Raw genomic sequence first — 20,989 nt, 5'->3', positions numbered from 1 at the left:
GGATCCATAGATTTTCATAAATTTTTTTTTGTTTGAAAGGTCTTGAAGTCAGCTATAACATACCGAAAAATGAAAAAAATTTATGTCGCCATTTTCGAAAAATTCGAGTTCGAAATTTTCGAAAACTTTGTTTTTGACTTTAGCGCCTCTTGCGGTCATTTCTCGAAGTTGCAATGTTCTAGACATTTGTAGGGTTTCTCGAAACCTTTCATTTGCGCTTGAGTTGATCAAGATCGGACTTGTAGAACCCGAGATATGACATGTCAACTTTGGAAGGCTATATCTCGAGAACGGATCCATAGATTTTCTTCATTTTTGGCATGAAGCTAGATAATATGATCAGCTACAACATATCAAAAAATGAAAAAAATTTATGTCGTCGTTTTCGAGATATTCATCGAAAACTCATCGAAAATTTTGTTTTTGATTTTTGGCCCCCTAGCGGTCACTTTTGAAACTTTGGATGTTCTAGAGAGTTGTAGGGTTTGTTGAGAGCTTTCATTTGAGCCCGGGTTGATCAAAATCGGTCAAGCCGTTTTCGAGTTATGGTCGATTTTCGATGAAAAATTGTGGCGGCCATATTGACTAAACGGCTTGACCGATTTTCGAAAATGTGGTATCGTTGGAAAGGTATTGATATCCCCTACAACATATAAAAATTTCAGATTTTTAGCTATTACAGGGGCTGAGATATAGCGAAAACAAAATTTTGAGGTTATCCAAAATGGCGGACGGAGGGGAGGGGGGTAAAATTTGACGTCATAATCGGATGTCTTCCAGTCGATATTTAAACTTTGCCGTTTACCGCAAGTCTCTATCTATCACCGTTCTCTCGCAATTTAGGGTTATACTCCGGCCGGCCGGCCGGACGGCCGGACGGCCGGCCGGCCGGAAAAAAAAATTTTTTGGCGCATACGTTTTTTGGAATGTGGGGACCCTAATTCGTGCTCATCCCAAGTTTGAGCCCGATCTGACGACTTTCGATTTTGCTCGGTACACAAAAGCTGTGTCTGAAAGAAACACAGCTAAAAGGACTTGATAGTTGAACTATCCACTGAGGTGTTCGTACGTGTGAATTTAAAGATATCATGGCATTTGTTTGAGAACATATGAATAATATTATCCGATTTAGAAGTATCTGATTCAGAAGTTTTCCTTAGAATTTTCTTAGATTAATACTTCTGAATATACCTCTCAAAATCTTAATAGTTCTTCAACATTAAATAGATTTTCATTCTATTGTGAAAATTAGGAGTCTGCAATAAACTTTAAGCTTCTTGTGGGTATTCATTACAGTTTGTATGCTAAATTAAATTCACAACAAGTTATTAAGATTTATTCACAGCCTGTGTATGCCTGTTAGGAGGTGTACTTGAAAATATAAAAGAAGTAAGCACGAGAACTACATTTCCTTTAAAATATAATTTGATTTAATAATATTTTAAAAATTCCCTATTTGGATTTTTTGAAAAATCTTTCCTAATTAAGGATGAAAAACAATTCATTCAATGAATTCCAAAAATAGCCTAAAAACTTTAAAACACTTTGAGATTTTCAGTTGTATAATAAAAATTAAGGGTTATATAAAATTGTAATATTATACACTTCAAAGTTTGATTTTTCATTTTGATTATTTTTGTCTCTCTACCTTATGTAATTCATAACAATTTGTATACGATACTAATTTGAGTTTTTCCCTTGTTTCGGACTTTGTTTTTTTTTTCGTCTATGGTTTTTGATTCTCCCCTCACATACCCCTTTGTAGCGCTTTAATTATAATTTAATTGTAATTTCGTGTTTAATTTTCTTTTCTCTCTCCTTTTTTTGTGAGTCTCGTGTGTCTCACTATTAATTTTGAGTTAGTTCCTTCTCCACCTTTTATTCTTTAATACATTGATTACAATCTTTTCTATATTTATTTAAGGTGTTTTTTTTCTTCATCATCTCCTCTCTCTCGCGTTGTTTGGCTTGATTAGAATGAATAACATATTTGAGTTTGAGTTTACCTTTAATTAGTTTGAAGTTTTCTTGTGTGTGCTTTTTTTCCTTATCCTCCACTTTGTGCTCCACTGTTAATTTTTCTCCCTCTTGTCTGTTCAATAAACTCATTAAGTTTCTTGGTCTTTTTTTTCCACCATGTTTGGATAAAATACATAAAAAAAAGCATATAAGACTCCACAATAAGATAGTAAGTTATAGATAAGTGTCAAGAGGTTTATCTTGTCTTTTTTTTGCTGCTTCTCGTTTATCGTTGTTTTTTTTGTCTTCTTTTTCTTTTCTTAAATTAAGTGCAACACATCTTAGTGAAATCTCTTATGTTTTCCATCCTCCTTCCTCAACACACCAAAACATAATATAAGATTTTCTTACAACGTTGTTAGAGTGAGAGAAGCATTAGGAGTGTATGTAGCATTCAAGTTGATTGTACATACAACAAATAAGAATTCGTTTACATGGCACTTAAAATAATAATAAAGTTTAAATGTTATTGCGCAAGAAAATGGACTGAGGAAAAGAAATATACCGGAGTAATACTTAACTAGTGTCTCACAGAATGACATTTGAATACTCGCATTTTAATGTTAAAGACCTTCGGAATAGTATAAATTTTACAAGATTCTTTTTGACACTTGTCTAAACAACATACTCACATACAAGATGCTTTGAAAATATACAGTAATGTTGTTTTTGTTTATACTAAAGTCTTTTTTTTTATTTCTTTCTGTGAAATCTTTTTAGTGTTGTGTAATAGAATTAATCATGAATAGTTTTTTTTTAAATCAAAATAAGATAACTGCGATTATTTACATATGTATGTATTTATGCTAATTTGTTTATTATTTGTTTAAATTAACTAATAAAGCGTAAAAACAAATCTGTGTAATAATAAAACTTACATTTACATATTTTATAGAAATAAAACTATAAGAATTATCACTCAAATCAATAAAATAAATCTTTTAAAGTAAAATCCAAACAATAGACTTTGTACATCGTTAAAGCACCTTGACTCGTTTCATATCTACATCATTCACATAAATGATTTGTTTTTGTAGTTGAGGAAATAAAAATCGTGTTCCAGAAGGAGAAAAAAAACTCCCCAAAGATCCATATCGCATTTCAAAGACCTCTTTCAAATGAAATTGATTCCCATATAACGAGAAAGAGAGAGAAAAAAGCTTCAAATTAAATTTTTATGACTCTGTTCTCCTAATTATGTTGAAGAGAAGTGTGTTGTATATCGCAAGTATTCCTCCCTCAAATTAATTTTGTTTCACCAGCAATTACCCAAACACCCATTTTGCCTGGAATGATGAAAAACTATTTGAAAATTGCTATTAATTCTTAAGCATATATACCTACTACTCTACCCCTTGAAAGCATATTGAATGCGCAAAGCACTCAAAACAACCCCCCAAAATTTACATAAATTTCACTTCAAGAACATAAGAGAATTTAATTATTCTATGCAACAAAACTTATTTGATTTAGATTGTGAATTTAGGGATCTAATGTATAATGGAAATTCTTCATACTGCAGTACAAATTGAAATTATTTTCCCATCTTAAATGCTTTTTTGGGTGAATTATTTTTGTTTTGTAGTTAAATTAATTGAGTATAAAGGAAATGAAGCGTGAAATTGTCGAAGGATTTCAATTTAAGACGAAAACAATGTCTATCAAGAAGCTTTTGTTAAATTAAAATAACCCCACGGAAAGTATATAAAATTGATTTGTGTTGCTGGTTGCACTTAATTCGTTCGAAGAGAGATCAATTTTAATTCAATTTAACATCGTCAGGGTAGACAGAGAGGTGGAGGGCAATGTAATACATAAGAAAACTAAATTGAAGACCACCAAGTTGGTTTTTGAACGTTTCATTTACTTCTTGTATTTTTCCTCCCATTTGTTTCTGTTTTGTCTCTATAAACATTCTTTGCTGTTTTTCGTCTCATGGCGTTTTGCCCGAAAAGAAAAGAAGATTGAAACGAAATGAGGAAAACTGTTTTAGGGATAAATGAGTTATTTGCACCATGAGGATTAATGAGAAGAGATAAATTATTATTAAACAATTTAGTCAGAAAGGTGAATTTCATTAATAACTTCCACAATGTATAGGTACATATGTGTGACTTTGGCATCCATTCATCGTTCCTTGGGCTGGAATTTATTGATTAAAACACAGTGGAAATTGGTCTGTACACCGAGAGGTTCTCTCCGTATATTTGAGGGAAACTTGAAGCTTTGATTTTCCAACATACAGGGAAATGCGAGTGAAATTGAGAAGAATGGTGTGTGTGCGGTGGGAAATGTGAATCCATGGAAATCGTTTTAAATTGAAAATTGCCAAATGTGCTGAAATCACAAAGTGTGTGTCTTATGTGTGTCTGTTTTTCGTGGTAAGAGGAAAGGCTCAAAAGGGGTTGCAAAGAGGGGTGTGTGTGTGTGAAGAGGTGGAAGACGAGCGTGGAAAATTCAAATGGAAATTTCTCACATAGAGAAATCCTCTTGTGCCACACTCTATTTTTTCTTGTCCACTTTAGAAAAAAATCTAATGCCCAAATTTGTTCTCTCATTGAAATCGTTGATTCAATTTGCCAAAAAACTTTTTTCCTCTCTCTCATCTTTTCAGCAAGAATTCCAAATGGAAACTGAGCCATGCCATTAAAATGAAACTTTGTATGCTTGCTGGAGAGAAAAGAAAAAAACGAAACACTATAATTTTTCTCTTAATCGAATAATTTGGGGTTTTTCTCTATACTTGTGTTTTTTTTTGTTGCATTTACGAATTTCTTCAATAGAGCCCATAATTAAATTCACAAATGTCTTCTTTTGCAGAGAAACGACGAGATCGACGTTGCTCTATCCGTGCCACAATACAACGGTCATCATCAGCACAGTACGCAACATTTCGACATGAATGACCAGGTGAGGTTTAAAATATATAGATATTGAAATAAGTTAAGACGATTGGTTAATGTAGGCACTTATACGGCGATTTAATACGCTACCCCATGTATTATTTCAAAATAATAAACTTCTCCTTAAAAAAATTGCACATTTTACAAAGAAGTTGCTAATCAAGAAATTGCACAGCTATGGAGGAAAATCAATTTCCTTGCAAAAAATAATTATAGTCGTTTTTAATTAAAAAGTAGTCCGAAAAGCTATGATATTTAAGCAAAAGACGATCACTCTTGAGCAGATTTACATTTAAAAAGAATTCTTTAACCTGCGACATCTATTTGTAAAATAGGTTAACACGTGCTGCTATCTTATGGATCTGTTAATTTTGATCGATTTTTTCAAAAATTTTATTGGCATTATACGAATGATAAATAGAACGAAATTTCAACTTCAATATAATGGTAATAAATCTTCAAACTTTTCATATATTTTATTGTATAATTTTCATAAGATAAATGGCATTAATATATACATACAGCTGACCCTCCAAAAGAGTGCATTTCTTCAGGGTTGTGTATAAAAAATCTCTCAATTTAACATGCGGAGAGATGTATTATTGACACCTGAGATTGATAAAAATTTTTGTGTAAGGAAATTGATGATGAAGAATATTTCAAATCTCTCACTTTATATGGGCACAGGATGGGTTATATGTATAAGAAAAACGATGTGAAATTCAGAGAGTCATTTTTCCATCATGACATGGCACAAATGTTTAATAATTTTTTTTCTTTCTAAAAGAGGATTGAAGGCTGTTGAAAAAGAGAATTTCAAGTACGATGTGTGAATTTCTTAGAAAAGTAACAAACTCCTATCGATTCATCGTTGCTTTTCTGCAAAATAGTTCAAATAATTGTCATAGTGAGGCAATAAAATATGTTATCACGTTTATTGAGAAAAGGCAAAATGAATACTATGTGAATGCCGGGGGGGGGGGCTGAAAGGGGGAGACTAATGTATAGTGAAGTAACAGTAAAAGTGGATGAATAGGAAGTCTTGGCAGTGGATTTCATATAAAAAATAATGAGAAGATAGTTGGGTGAAAAGAGATTTCTTACTTTGGTACGGTGAGGAAATTGCCGGGAGAATTCGTTTCGGTATTAAAATAAAATGAGAATACATAGAAAGGTTTAATGAATTATTCAGCATTAAGGATTTAGAATGCAAGTTCTTAAAAGCAAATTGAAATTTATTATGCAAGTTTTTTCTTTTGTCGTCATCTTCTTTTTCATTCCCTCATGTGTACATCCTCATTATATATCCCAACATTGGATACAAATATATCGATACAATGTTGAAATTAAACTTTTAAGTCAAATTCACGGAGATTTTTTGCACATTAAAATTCAATTAAATTAAAATATGTGGGATCGATGGTAAATTCTAGGTAATTATAACCGAATTTGGAGCATCACGACTGGAATAAAACTTTATTTTGGCTTCTTCATGTTATTTTAAACTCCCACCCAATATTATTTTATTCTTTTATCATTTACTTCAGTTGTACAATACTTTATGTACACGGATTGTAGTTTGTTATTTAAATTCTAACATTTTTACTTTTAACTATATACTTCTGTCACATACCATACTTGATATGAATATATGCATTATATTTAAATGCAAATTCTATTTTTATGATAAAATATTTATCATGTGAACTTAATTTACCTGATTATTTACTTATTTTCATACCTACATAAATATTGTGGCCATTTAATGATCTATGTATTTTTATCACCTACCTTTGATTTATTTGTTTGTTCTCTATTTAGAACTTTTATTGCAACTTCAAATAAAATTTGTTCTTGCTAGCTAGTTTTCTATTAATATAAATCGCCTGTAAATCAGACAAAAATTTAAGCTAAAAAAGTATTAATAACTTATAAAGGATCTCTTAAATTATTCTCTGAAATTGACTCTCACACCAATTTAGTTTTTTTACCTCCTTAATCATTAAAATTACATTCAATATCTCAACATGTGAAGCTGGTGGAAGAATAAACGCAAAATGGAAAGAGAAGACAATTTTTCTTGCAAAAAAAAAGTGATTTGATGAAATTTATTACAGGGTGAGGGGTTATTTTTTCATCCACACTAACTTTTCGCCCTTTCCATTGTTCCTCCTCTGTCATCTTCAGTTTTTCTCCTTTTATGTGAATGGTTTTTATTGAAAAGGAGGACATGAGAAAATCAAAATAAGAGGGTCGAAGATTCGCCAGAGTGATAATTTGAAACCTTTTGAGAGAGGGAATTGAGAGGGATGGTTGATTTATTTGATGGGAGAATCAAAGAATCAATGGGAAGAATTTGCTCTTTGGTCTGCCCCCTGCCAATGTTTTCATCTATTTGAGATATTTCTCAATTAAAATTGCAATCATTCTTGGGAATTTATCTATATAACAAATTTAAAAAAAATTACTCATGTTTATATCCCTTCTGTGGATCAACTTATATGTTTTTCTACAGCATGCTATATAAGCAAGTTTATGGGAAAAGTCGCGCGTATTTTTTGTAGCTGAAAAATACTTCAAATTGATTTATGAGGAAAATATTCATATTTTTTTCCTCGTACAAAATTGGCAAGTTGCTTTGGGTTGAAGAGTGATGGTTGTGTATATAAAATATAATAAATAACTTGTTCCTTATTTAATGCAAAAGAGTAAAACTGAAGAGATGTGAAAAAAAATCGAGGAAATTCCCCTCCACATGATGAACAGATTGGGAGTCAAAATTTATCCAGATGTCCATTTAAATGGTGCTGAGAGAGTTGATCTGAACATGTGCTTTAACAAAAAAAAATATATTAACCCCAAGTGCTGAAGATAAATTAGAAGACATGTAATTAAATATTTATTTATGATTAACAGAACAACAACTTTCACTTTACTTTTATTTACGACTGAACTTACTGTTTGTGTAATAATCATTTTTATGTGCCTGTTTAACTTGCTATTAACATTTATTAATGCCAAAATGGCAATTGTAATGTTTATGTGACGACATATCGTATCAGCAGATTTTTTCTGCTTGCTTACCATCAAACAAATTTTCTCTCTCACTGTGGGAAACGATCGGCAAGTGGTTTGGGGCGATTCATTTGGGGGAGAATGTGGAGGCGCAGTTTTGCTATATTTTCTTTCGGTTTATGCGCAGAAAAATGTGAATCCCAAATTGTGTCTGGTGTGCAGAAGAGTCTAATTAATGAGTATTATGGAATTAAAGTGGGGCTGCGATAAGAAAGTCAATCATAACGCGTCCAGTTATAAGAGTTGGTATACCACAACGCGGATGGGTCAGTCTATGCGTTGTAATTTAATTTGTGAGTACTATTAGAGTAGGAAAAGTCAATTTTTTGTAAAATTTAGCAATTTGACACATTAAAATGCTTATATCTTAAGTTCTATTAGACCTACAAAAATTTCTTGACTAGTTCTGGAAAGGTATTGAAATAAGCTATAATCTGACATATATTTCGAAACATTTCAAGGTCACCTCCAGAACACAAAATGGCGGATTTTTGTTCAACAAAAACAGTTTTTTGCACTTTTCGTCCTGAAGGAATGGTCCTAGAGGTTTCTGATGTTCTAGAAAGTTGTAGAGTTTTACAAAACCTTTAATTTGATACTAAATTGAGCAAAATCGGACAATCCGTTCAAGAGATATGGCTCTTAGAACTTTTCAAATTTAAGAATTTTTCAAATGGCTATATCTTCTAAACGGCGACATAGATTTTCTTCATTTTTGGACTGATGAAAGATATTAAGTCAGGCTACAACATATCAAAATTTAAAAGATTTGCCTAATGGGGATTCGGAGATATTGCCCCTTAAAGTTAGGCAATTTTTGTTTTTGTTTTTAGCGCCTCTTGCGGATGTTTTTAAAACTTGAAATGTTCTAAACAGTTGTAGGGCTTCTCAATACCTTTCATTTGATACTAAGATGGTCAAAATCGGTCAAGCCGTTCTCGAGATATATCGAAAAAACACTTTTTGCTTTAGGCCGCCATATTTGCTAAACCGCTTGACCGATTTTGAAGTATGAATTGTTGATGAAAACGTCTCACTGAGCTCTACAACATACTAAAATTTCAGACCTCTAGCTATAAGGGAACTGGTTGATGGTGTTTCAAAATGGCGGACGGCGGCCATCTTGGATTTCGAAAATGCGAAAAAATGAAATTTTACACCCACATTTCTATAGAAAACTTCAAACCGGAAGTCTCTATCTGTTACCGTTCTCAAGCTATAAGGCAAAGTTTAGAGTCCCGGACGGCAGGCCGGCCGGATCAAAAATTTTCCACCACCATTTTCGTAATGTGGGATGTCTAAAACGTGCTCATACCAAGTTTGAGCCCGATCTGAGGTGGTCGGTTTTTCCGACGATTACAATACTTGGTATGCCACGATTGTGGTATACCAACTAATTACATACATGCAATGGGATGCACTGAGAGAAAAAGAAATACATAGAATTTGTTCCAAACACATTTTACTTATAGAATGTAAGTAATTTTGCGTCTTTTGCATTTTTTTGCTTCATTGATAAATAAATTTTTAATTCATTGAAAAAAAATTAAAGAAATACGTCATACCATTTCTATTAGTGTGACATTGCTTTTTTTATTTCCTTCATTCATGTTCTTGAGTATGGTGGTGTTTTTTGTAACGACAAAGAAGGAACAACATTGATTATCTCTAAAATAGTCCAATGGGAGATTTATTAATTTTTTCGTCGTCTATTTTAGTCCCAAGATAAGATTTTATTGCTCCCAATTAAATTCATTTTATCGACAATCTCCCATTCTTCCTTTATACTTCTTTCGGCTCTTACCCAAATTGATAAATAAATTAGCACTGTGTGGAATTTTCAAATAAGCATAGAATACACAAGTTGAAAAAAATGCGAATTCACAGAGGGAGGAAAAGAGAGAAAGAGAGCCCTGGGTAAAAAAAAGAAAGGCAAAGTGAAGGCAAATGGGGAAGAAAAACAATGGAATTAAATAAATTAAAATACATTGTATAGCTGTTCGCGTAATTTATTCTGCGACATAACAAGATCCATTTCCATATCGATGACTACATCAACTAACTATATATAATATGATATGCTTTAAAGCTCTATATCTTTTTTTTATTGCATTTTCCACAAAACAAAAGTGAATGTATGTGTATTTTTATTTATATAAAATGGATGATACATAAAGCATGGCAATAATGCGAAATAAATAAACAAGAAGAAGAAAAAAAAAGGGTCGCCCCAACCATTGTGAAGAGTGAATATTTAAAAAGGAAAAAAATCCTAAAGGAAGGAAGCAATGTTGACCAAACAAATCAGTATGGGGTGGTCGAAAAAAAATTGGGATGGGATTAGAATGTTAAAAACAAATCGTTTTGTTGCAAAATAAATTTAAAATGGAAAATAGAAAAGAATAGACAATAAATTAGCAATTTTGATACAATTTTTGAGTCCCTTGGCCGCTTTTTTTTTCAACTTCTCTTCAAAACTTATGCATTGTTCGCTTTTGAGTCTCTTCCAACAATTCTCCCTTCGGATTTTTCTTATGATTTTTATTCTTTAAGTTTTTTTTCCACTTCTTTTCATAATGGTAATGGTGCATGAGTTTGTTTTTTTTTTATATCCATTTATCGCAGCAAAAGCATAAAGGATAATAAATAATTCTTTCTATGGTGGATGTTTGAAAAGAGGGGCGGAAAGGGCAGGCATACAATAAAATTCAAATACTAATTTATTTGATGAATCGATTTGAATTTTGTCCTTTAACACACAAAAAAAAGAAGGGAGAAAATGATAAACCAGAGAGATTTTGAATATAAATCGAAGGGTATGTATATTTTACTTATATATCTTGGGTGGAATGGGAAGATGTCTTCACAAGCAATCAGGTACCCTACCTATGAATTGAACTTGAAGAGAGAAAGATGGTTAGAGGAGAACGCTGAAAATCAATTATTTCATTCAAAATTTAGGTCAATGAGCAATGAAATACGATTAAGATGTGGGTGGGAAAGGAAAATGATCATCAATTAATTGATTTTTTTTCTTCATTTCGTTAAAAAAAAAAGAGTCTGGATTGAATTTCTCTCAGTTTTGTAATTTAACACGCGAAAATAATCCCAATTCATTTCCATCTCTTTATTCCCTGCTTTGCTTCTCTCCCCCTCTCTCTGTTTCTCTCGGTATTGTCTGAAAATTCTGTGGTGCATTGGCTTTTAACAAGAGATGATCTTTTATTTATATAGTAGAGGTATGTGTATTCATTGAAACTAATACATGTCATCAAAATGCTTATAAGCAATAAATTTGAAAATTCGACAACAATGTTATATTCAAAACGAATTATTTATTGACTATCGATGTCACATAGGGTAAATTATTATTGGAATGGAGAATGAGAATATGTCTCTTGTCTTTTGATAAATACCCCAACCATTTGGGACACTGGAAAACAATACGGTTTGGGAGCATAAATACAATAAAAATAATATACATACATATTGTTGGTAATGCTTATGTGGAGAAGGAAGTGAAAGAATATATCAAAGGAGAAGAAGAAAAAAAAAAGAGAATAAAATTGAGGCAGAGATAATCCGTAAGATGAGCTTTATATAATATAAAAATTTAAATAAATTCATCATATTTTAAGATTATTCAAATTAATTAGACCATTCTATATGGGGATTAGACTGTTCATTGCTTCTGAATTAGTATTCGAGATTTTAATTCACCATAAAAAATATTCTTTTCTAATTCAATGCTGAAAAATACGAATTTATGTAGGAAAATACGGAACAAATTTTAACTTTTTGAATTCATCTCTAAAATAATCATAGATGTTTATTTTTCACATATTGCAAATTGTTAGTTTATTCAGCTGAAATATTTCACTTGAATCAATAAGAGAATTAACAAATCATTTTTTTTCATAAATTCATCTCAATTATATATTCACAGTTTTTAATGTTTTTTTCTTCTTTCTAAATATCCGAAAAATCCAAGTTTAAGTGAATCTTTTCTAAAAGTTATAAATTCAGCATGAAGTCTCAATTTATAGAGGCAGTACACAGAATGAAATTGAATTCCTTCAATTCACTGAATAAAGGATGTCATGCACAATACAAGGGCGAAGTACCTAATTGAAGGAAACGCAGAAAACAATTTTAACCCACCCAGTCTTGTAGGGAATCAAAAAAGGATAAATAATCGCCAAAAATATTTACCATTTTCCACTGGGGTCACAACGAAAAAAAGCAATAAAGGTTTTGTGAAAATTCAAAAAAATTTGCCGCCATTCGCCATTTTGTTCATTTCAATGCATGAAGCATATGTTTCAATGCTTCGTCATGAGCTTGTCGATGAGAGTTTGACATTTCATTTTTTTTTTTTTTTGGAGAAAATAAAAAAATTGCGTATTTTTTAATTTAATTATCGTGGTAAATGTGTTTTACGTGTTGTTCAAGAGTGATTTTTATATTTGAATACCTGAAGGATGAATTCCCGCACAGCTTGTGACCGTCTCAGCGAGCACATCTCTCGTTACAAAACAAAGCAATCCAAAAACATTGGTCGTGGATCGTCTTGAAGATGGCTTTTTCACAAATTGAGAGATCCTCTGCGCTGGAATCCTTTGCGTTTCACACCACCACGACGGACAAGACGATTGATTGCTGGTTTTGTGATTCCCTGGATGATGTCACGCAAAACCTTACGATGTTTCTGGGCACCACCTTTCCCAAGACCTTTTCCACGACCAATGATGTGCTCGCTGAGATGGTCACAAGCTGTGCGGGAATTCATCCTTCAGGTATTCAGATATAAGAATCACTCGATCAACACGTAAAACACATTTACCACGATAATTAAATTAAAAAATACGCAATTTTTTTTTATTTTCTCCCAAAAAAATAAATGAAATGTCAAACTGTCATCGACAAGCTCATATTGACGAAGCATTGAAACATATGCTTCATGCATTGAAAGAGACAAAATGGCGAATGGCGGCCAATTTTTTGAATTTTTACAAAACTTTATTGCCTTTTTTCGTTGTGACCCCAGTGGAAAATGGTGAATAATTTTGGCGATTATTTATCCTTTTTTGATTCCCTACAAGACTGGGTGGGTTAAAATTGTTTTCTGCGTTTCCTTCAATTAGGTACTTCGCCCTTGTATTGTGCATGACATCCTTTCCTCTAAATTACCAATTAAGTGCATAAAGTCGTCCCGAATTTCAATTCTACTGCACAATATCTGCCGCGAATTCCCAAACAGGTATAAAGCTCTAAACATATATTATATATGGTCGTTAGAATTCTCAATTCAGCAGCTCTTTCTAAGCCAATTGTTGCAAAATGCTTTATACAAAGTTAATTGAGAAGTCAATTGAAATGATTTTCCTTTGCATAATTTTAATGAGGGTTTAACCTGCAAAATTCCTAAGATGAAAGTCATTGTTTACAGAGAGGAAGAAAAAAAACGAGATATATGTAGAAGAGAATCGCCCACCTTGTGAATTATTCATAATCTTGCGGCTCAATGTTTGTTATTTGGAAAGAGGACAATTGGAGGAAATTATTGAGATAATTTATTGTTGATGGATAAATGAGAAATTGTTCAATTGTGCCTGACATAAATGCTAACGATATGATGACGGAGGAAGAAAAAAAATGTGAAAAGAAGTATTCAAGGGAATTTATATAATAATAATAAAAAAAAAAGGAGCAAACAAGAACTGAAAACTTTAATCGTAATTCTCAATTATTGCACGAGAGATGCTATATATACCTTCGTTTTTTTTTTATTCTTTTCCTGTGGTATTCTCTGTGTGTCACAATGAGAATAATGAGGATGTAATTATGTGTGAACATGATAAAATGTATGCGGTTTGCTTTTTCTGGGTTTCCTCTCTCATCCAGTATACTGGGGTGTATGTGTTTGGATTCACTCCTCACTTTTCCCGCAACAGTCTTCCTCCCGAACCTTTTTTACTGCGCGCGATGCTGCCAAATGCAAACACAATCTCTTTCACTTTCCACTTTAAATGGTGTGCTTTCCCAGGAATAGCAAGAGCTCCTGGAAGTTCTTCGTTGTCTTCCTCCCCCGGGGGGAATGGGTCATTTATGGGTGTTTGCGGCAACCATCATGATCATTAGAGAACGGAGGAAATGTTAGCAAGTATATGGTACAAGAAGTGCCGACCACACCGTGTCCCACTGGACAGTGTGCCCGGGCCGTTTGACCAAGAGGTGGGCGTCATTGGGGTAGAACCCTCAATTTATTTTGTTTACAGATTAATTAGTGTAACAAGTTGTTATATGTGCGCGTCTCTTTGGTCATTCAGCATTTGGGTGGTATAAAGCGTGTGTATATTATGTTATGTTGGGGATAGCAATAAGGAGGGAAAAACGTGCACAATTGCACGAATGGTTTTGTGGTTGAAAAGGACCTAAAAACATTGGCTCACACACTTCAAAATTATCGAATTGCCATAAAGAAGAGTGTTGTATTTGTGTGGAAAATTTATGTAAATTGGTCATGTTTTGTTGTATATGTCCAAGAGAAATTATCAGAACAATCCTCAAACATCGTTTTAGCATAGGAATACATATAAAACGATAGTAGGGGTAGTAATTTAATTTTGTTAATTATTCTTAAGAGATGGAGCTATAAGTTTATTAACTACTAGCGCCATCTGTTAGACATTCTTATTGGATTATATTGAAATTTTCTTCTAAAATTCCTACTGTCTCTTTCTAGACCTTTCATACGCCATCTTTTGGAGATGAGGACTTTGATATTCCTACAATGCCTCATATGCAGCAGCAACAGCAACAACAGCAGCAACAGCATCCGCCACAGCAGACACAGCATCAGTATCAGATGCATTCTACACCACCTCATCATATGGGCATGATGGGGGATCACTATAGTCACCAATGGCACTCGGAACAGCAACCTCAGCACATGGGGCACCACAAGTGAGTTACATTGTTGATCATCTACACGGAGATTTGCCTTGCTAATTCCTTTTTTGCATTTTTTGGCTTTCCAGCACGAATTACTCAATGCCACCACAGGGTCAGCCAAATTATCCCCTTACGAGTCCCACGCACCATCAGACGCAACAACCAACGCATCAAATGTTAATGATGCAACCGCCCCAGCAGTCACCACAGATGGCCCCACAGATGTCGCCGCAAATCAGCACAGGAGGTGGATACATTGGGAGGTCGCCACCACAAGGAGTGCACGGGCAAACGGAGACAGGAACAACCAGTGATGATAGTGATGATAATGGAATTCCTGTGAGTAAATCATTTTTTATTATTATTAACTTAATCATTTTTGGTACAGAGCTTTTTTTTTTTTTTCAAAGTCTTTAATGTTGGGCGAAAGTTTTTTACAACTTGAAGTTTAAGAAAGAAAAAAATAACTACAATTCCATTAAGAAAACTTTCTTATTGTTTAAGGAATTAAATGTTTATTGAATTATTACTTTGAATTTTCCACATTTTCTTTTCTTTTTTGTCTCTTTAATTCCACCATTTCCTTAAGATTTTTTTTCGAAGTCATTAAATCCATGTATATAGAAAATGGTGTAAGGACCCATGACTATGCCAACACTTCATTTCATTCATTGAAACGAAATTTAATTTTAAAGAAATAAAACGAAGCACTTTCTATTGAAGGATATAATAAAAAAAAAGAAGAAAATCAACTTGCGAAATGTTTTCATTGCTGAAGGCATTCCAATGTGCTATATACCACCCTAAATTCTTTCACGTCTCATTCATTCTGTGTTGTGTATACCCCTTTCTCGTGCGGAATTTTTCCACAAGCACCTCTTGAGGATTCTTCACAGCACTATAAATACAAATTTTAATATAATAACGTACCTTATACCGTGTTTTATTTGCCGTATAAACAAATAGCGTAATTTAATTATTCTCTCACACTTGTTAGGCCCGCTGAAGAGATTGTTTGCACTCAAAATTTGCCGGTGAGTGTGTGTACCACCACCCTTCTCTCTGCATGGAAGGCGGGGTGCGGGTAATTTAATGCATACGCTATTTTGTGGGCTCACGCGGAGACGATGGAAAATTCAATTTTCCTCGTCCGAAATCAAGTGTATTGAGAGAGAGAAATTGGCAATTCAGCATGGAGGGTTGAGAAGGGAAAAAAATTGTCAGGAAAGGGGGATGAAATTTATCGATTTAATACATTTTTTTTTCAACCATGCCTATATACAAAATCTGCTACTCAGCCTGGCAATTAGACGTTGGAAGGAATCAATGGGTGTTGGAGGGTTAAAAATAGAATTGATTGGATAAAATTATTAGCTGAAAATATCATATCTGTTTGATATTTTTAAGAGGATGCTATAAATAAAGTAAATAACGTAAACATATAACTTCATCTTCGTATGGAGGATATATTGCAAAATGTAATCAATTTTGAGAATCAAAAATTACATACATATGAGATCCAATACAGAAGGGAGAAAATGTGTGAGAAAATACATTTATCACGTAGATACGTATATGTACGTAAAATATATTAATATTGGAAGGGAAATATTTTGCTAAATGCATGTAATTTATGAGTTGCAATTTTCCATCTCATTTAGCTGAAAGTGAGTGAAAATTGCAATTTATCGCAAAGGTTAAAATTGCATTTCCCACCCAAAGACACACACAGAGATAGGCACAAGGGTTGAAGGGGGTGTTGAAAATGAGAAAATTGCAGTAGAAATTAGTATGAAATTTTTATTAAAAAAAAAAATTCATAAGTAATCAAAGAGGAAGGCAGAAATTCTGCAAAGAGTGGAGAAAAAAGCACCCCCCCAACGAAGATTAAACGCAAAATATTCAGTAAATTTTATGTGTAAGAAAAAAAAACTTTTCCAGTGAGTGATGAAGAAAAACAAGAGGTGGGGTTGTGGTTGGAAATTGGAAAATGGGTAAAGAAACCTCTTAGGATGAAGAAAAGTTTTTCTCCCTTAGTAATTTTCAGTGGGAAATGTGTGCAAATAAACGCAAAAACGGGGACCCAAAGACGGCAGGGTGGGGGGTGGGTAGCCCACAAGGAAGTATTACGGGAAAATAGTAAAGTTTACAATTTTAATTTATCAGAAATGAGCAGTGGGGGAACACCATCATCAAAACACGAGAAAATTAAAATGACGCAGAAAAGTGATTTTTCAGAAATATATTTTTTCTTATGAAAATGTTTTATAAATAAAAAATATGAGTATGATGTTGTGGAGGTGGGTGTTTGTCAATTAATTGCAACGGAATATTTATTTAAAATTTTTAATTAAACTTTTCAGCATAGTATATTAAAATTTTAACAATGAATGCAATTAGTAAAGTTTTAAATGAATTCAATGAACAAAGCTGTTCTCTTTCCAAGAATCACAATAAAAAAAATTAAAGGGAATACCTTTTAGTAGTTTCATAGCGATATTTTGATTTGTTAGGATGATTTAAAATAAATTGAAACATCGCTGGAATTCAATAAGAAAAAGCACACAGACTTTCGCAACAAAAATCAATGAATTACTCACAGTCTTTGATTTTTTTTTAAATAAAATACCTTTCCTGCAATACACAGATATATGTATATTTAACAAATATCTGAGAGAGAAAATGGGAAATTAAAGTTTTGCAGAGTGATGTAAATTAAAACTCACTCCATGCAGCTGACAATAAGAAGAGAAATTGGAAGTTTTAACTGGTTGGTATGTTGGTTGCATATATACAAACCATACATATGGAAAAACATAAATTGCAGCTTACATAGAAGTTTTAAATAGCTAAAAGATTATAAAAAGAAGAAAAAAATTGCATCTCAAGAGTTGTTTGCCATTATTATTCAATCAAATGACTTCTACACACTTTATGGGATATATCTCTTCTTTGCCAATTTCATCTTTCATGGAGACAACAGCAGCATTCTTTCTGATTAATAAATTTTCCTTATCTCGAAAAAAAAAACCGGATGTCTGTTGCAAGTTAAAGAGTTTCACTTTGCCAAAGAGCCCAACACCGATGAAGAAGATGGATAAATTGAGGACATCGCGATAGAAAGACAAAATTTACTGGGTGTCTCTTCTTAAAAGAGAAGTTGTCTCTATAAATGGGAATGATTGCAGGGAGAAACTGATGGGAAATTTTGATTATTTCTCTCGAATTTAATTTTCTAATTGAAATTTAATTTAATTCTAATTATAGAGGGTGGCGGTAGGTCAATCGGTTAACGCTCCGATTTGATCATACCCAATATCGCCACGAAGCGGGTTCGATTCCCTGCTGGGTAGATTTTCTACCTTTCCTTGGCCAAGCGTTTCCTAATACCGGTTTCCTTCCATTCCTCTCTTTCGCACAAAATAATGTGTGCACAGAGAAGTGCACACACACAAAAAATAAAATCGCACAAAAAACAATCACACAAAATCAAAGTGAGTTCAATCGAACTTCACTCCACACAAAAACTGCGGGCGATATTGAATAAAAAGCCCCATAAAATCCTAACCCTTTACCTTTTTCTAATTATAGAAATTTTCCTGGATTTTTTTTTTCAATTAAATCAAATTAAAATAAAACACTCATTCTCATGTTGATATGAAATATTCATACCTACGTTTTTTTTGTTCTCTGTGCATATTTATTATTCTTCCTCACCACAGAGCATTAATTCATAATAAATATGGCTTTTTTGTGTTATATACCTATACCTTTTTTTTTTAGCTGTATTTAATGAAAAATTACGCAAACATTGATTTTTCTTGGGGCAATTATTCACAGGAGAATTATTTTACAACAACGATATAAAATAAAAATGCATTTTCTTTGCAGGTAAATACATTGAAACGACCATCACCAGAACCACTAATGAGTGATTCGGCAAATTCACCCAATGGAAGTGGAAATATGCAGGGTATGAAGGGTTCAAACTCATCAGCGGCCAGTAAGAAACCCAAAGTCCAGAAGAAGAAAAAGAAGAGAGATCCAAATGAACCACAAAAGTGAGTTTTTTTTTAATTTTATTTTTGTCTTTTTAAGTGCCTATACAATAAACCTTCTTCTAATAAATGCTGCTTGTACATATGCTTCATAAGCGTATGCTTTACAGTATTTTAATATTTTTTAAAATGAATTCCTTCTCACAAAATTTTTTAATAGCTCAGTCCTTTCTTAATCAAACAATTTATTTATGGAAAAAATAATGAAGTTTGTTTAGTAAATTCATCAATCATAAATTGGATTTTTTTTCATCAAAATATAAAGAAAAACTTCCTTCAAACCACAAAATGGAGTCACGCGATTGAAATGTTTTATATTTGCAAAGAAACCAATTTAGAAGAATTTTGTGGTTGATCAAATGTTTGCGTATGAATCTATATATATTTTGCCAGGAGAATCCTTGCAATATAATTTGTGTGTTGTCACACAATTGAATAAATTAACAAATATTCGAGTATATTTGCAAATAATTTGAATTATTTCAAGAGACACTCCATTTGGTATTGAGTTGAATTTGTAAATTGGATCGATTGTAAATTCACCATTTTATTGCGTCTTTGTAAGATTTTAGAGACAATTTGCGTTTCATTTATATATCTTCTGTGTGAGTATATATTTTGCCCTTGATTTTTTTAAATTGGTACTATGTGAAACAATTTGAGGAAGAGAAAAAGAGTTTTTTTTTCTCTCTTGTAACAATCTTCCTGTAATGATTGAGATTTATATCGAAATATTGTCTGGCTGTCATGTTATTTTCTTTCATTTACAATGTTTCCATGTATTAGGTTAACTCAATTTTAAGTAGGTACATAATGTATTTCCTAAAGAATTTTCAATTAGAATTTGTATGTGTCTCTCTGCAAATTTTTAAGCCTCATTGTTCATCATAATATTTCTCTATTTGCACACGATAAATTGCTTAGTTTTATAAAATGTAGGTACATTTTACTTTATAGACATTGTCAATCAAGCAATTTTGAGCACAACAATGAGATATAATCATTTGAATTGCAAAATGATTTTAATGCTTGTATGCATATTGTCAAAATAGCTTAAGGGAATTTTTCTTTTATTATTTTTATTATATAAGACAAGGAAAAAGAGATTATTTTCCGTTAAAAAAATGTTATGCGTTTGTTTAACAAACAGCATAAAATTGATTGCTTGTTTTGTTTTCGCATTCCAAGAGGAAGGAGGAAAAAGAGAAAAAAAATCTATACACTCTTCAATTTGCAAATAAAAGTTAAATGCAAATATTTTTTCTTGTATTATATACACACGGGGTGGGTTGAAAAATTATTGGCTCAGCTGGAGATTTATTTATTTTTAGATTAAACGAGAAAAATATTAAACTCGTGAATTATATAAATATTTTTGTTTTAAAATTTATGGCAAAATTGGTAGTTTTCACATTATGCTTTTTAGCTGTGTTTCTTTCAGACACAGCTTTTGTGTACCGAGCAAAATCGAAAGTCGTCAGAACGGGCTCAAACTTGGTATGAGCACGAATTAGGGTCCCCACATTCCAAAAAACGTATGCGCCAAAAAAATTTTTTTTCCGGCCGGCCGTCCGGCCGGCCGGCCGGCCGTCCGTCCGTGGTTCAACCCGAAATTGCAAGAGAACGGTAATAGATAGAGACTTGCGGTAAACGGCAAAGTTTAAAAGTCGACTGGAAGACGTCAGATTATGACGTCAAATTTTACCCCCCACCCCTGCGTCCGCCATTTTGAATAACCTCAAAATTTTGTTTTCGCTATATCTCAGCCCCTGTAATAGCTAAAAATCTGAAATTTTGATATGTTGTAGGGGCCATCAAGAGCTTTCCAACGATACCTCATTTTCGAAAATCGGTCAAGCCGTTTAGTCAATATGGCCGCCACAATTTTTCATCGAAAATCGACCATAACTCGAAAACGGCTTGACCGATTTTGATCAACCCGGGGTCAAATGAAAGCTCTCAACAAGCCCTACAACTCTC

At 32.8% G+C, this 20,989-nt stretch overlaps 2 protein-coding genes across 4 annotated transcripts in view; one reads left to right on the top strand and one right to left on the bottom strand.

Moving 5' to 3' along the window:
• The window catches only part of LOC129790857 (uncharacterized), a 679,906-nt gene that overhangs the window by 195,468 nt on the left and 463,449 nt on the right, over positions 1 to 20,989 (bottom strand). The gene's annotated exons all lie outside the window — the stretch shown is intronic.
• The window catches only part of LOC129790854 (TOX high mobility group box family member 3-like), a 108,866-nt gene that overhangs the window by 65,448 nt on the left and 22,429 nt on the right, over positions 1 to 20,989 (top strand). For all 3 annotated transcript variants that reach the window (XR_008750634.1, XM_055828657.1, XM_055828656.1), the window contains 4 exons: positions 4,840 to 4,929; positions 14,743 to 14,963; positions 15,038 to 15,290; positions 18,843 to 19,012. Coding sequence is in view for 2 of the 3 variants with exons in the window: in XM_055828656.1 (XP_055684631.1) it covers positions 4,840 to 4,929; positions 14,743 to 14,963; positions 15,038 to 15,290; positions 18,843 to 19,012 (734 nt within the window). In the remaining variant the exon portion in view is untranslated. The remainder of the gene's footprint in view (positions 1 to 4,839; positions 4,930 to 14,742; positions 14,964 to 15,037; positions 15,291 to 18,842; positions 19,013 to 20,989) is intronic.

Source organism: Lutzomyia longipalpis, chromosome 2, assembly GCF_024334085.1.
Source record: "Lutzomyia longipalpis isolate SR_M1_2022 chromosome 2, ASM2433408v1".
Lineage (NCBI taxonomy): Eukaryota > Metazoa > Arthropoda > Insecta > Diptera > Psychodidae > Lutzomyia > Lutzomyia longipalpis.
The sequence above is the reverse complement of the archived record's forward strand: the minus strand, read 5'-3'. Positions and strand labels throughout refer to the sequence as shown.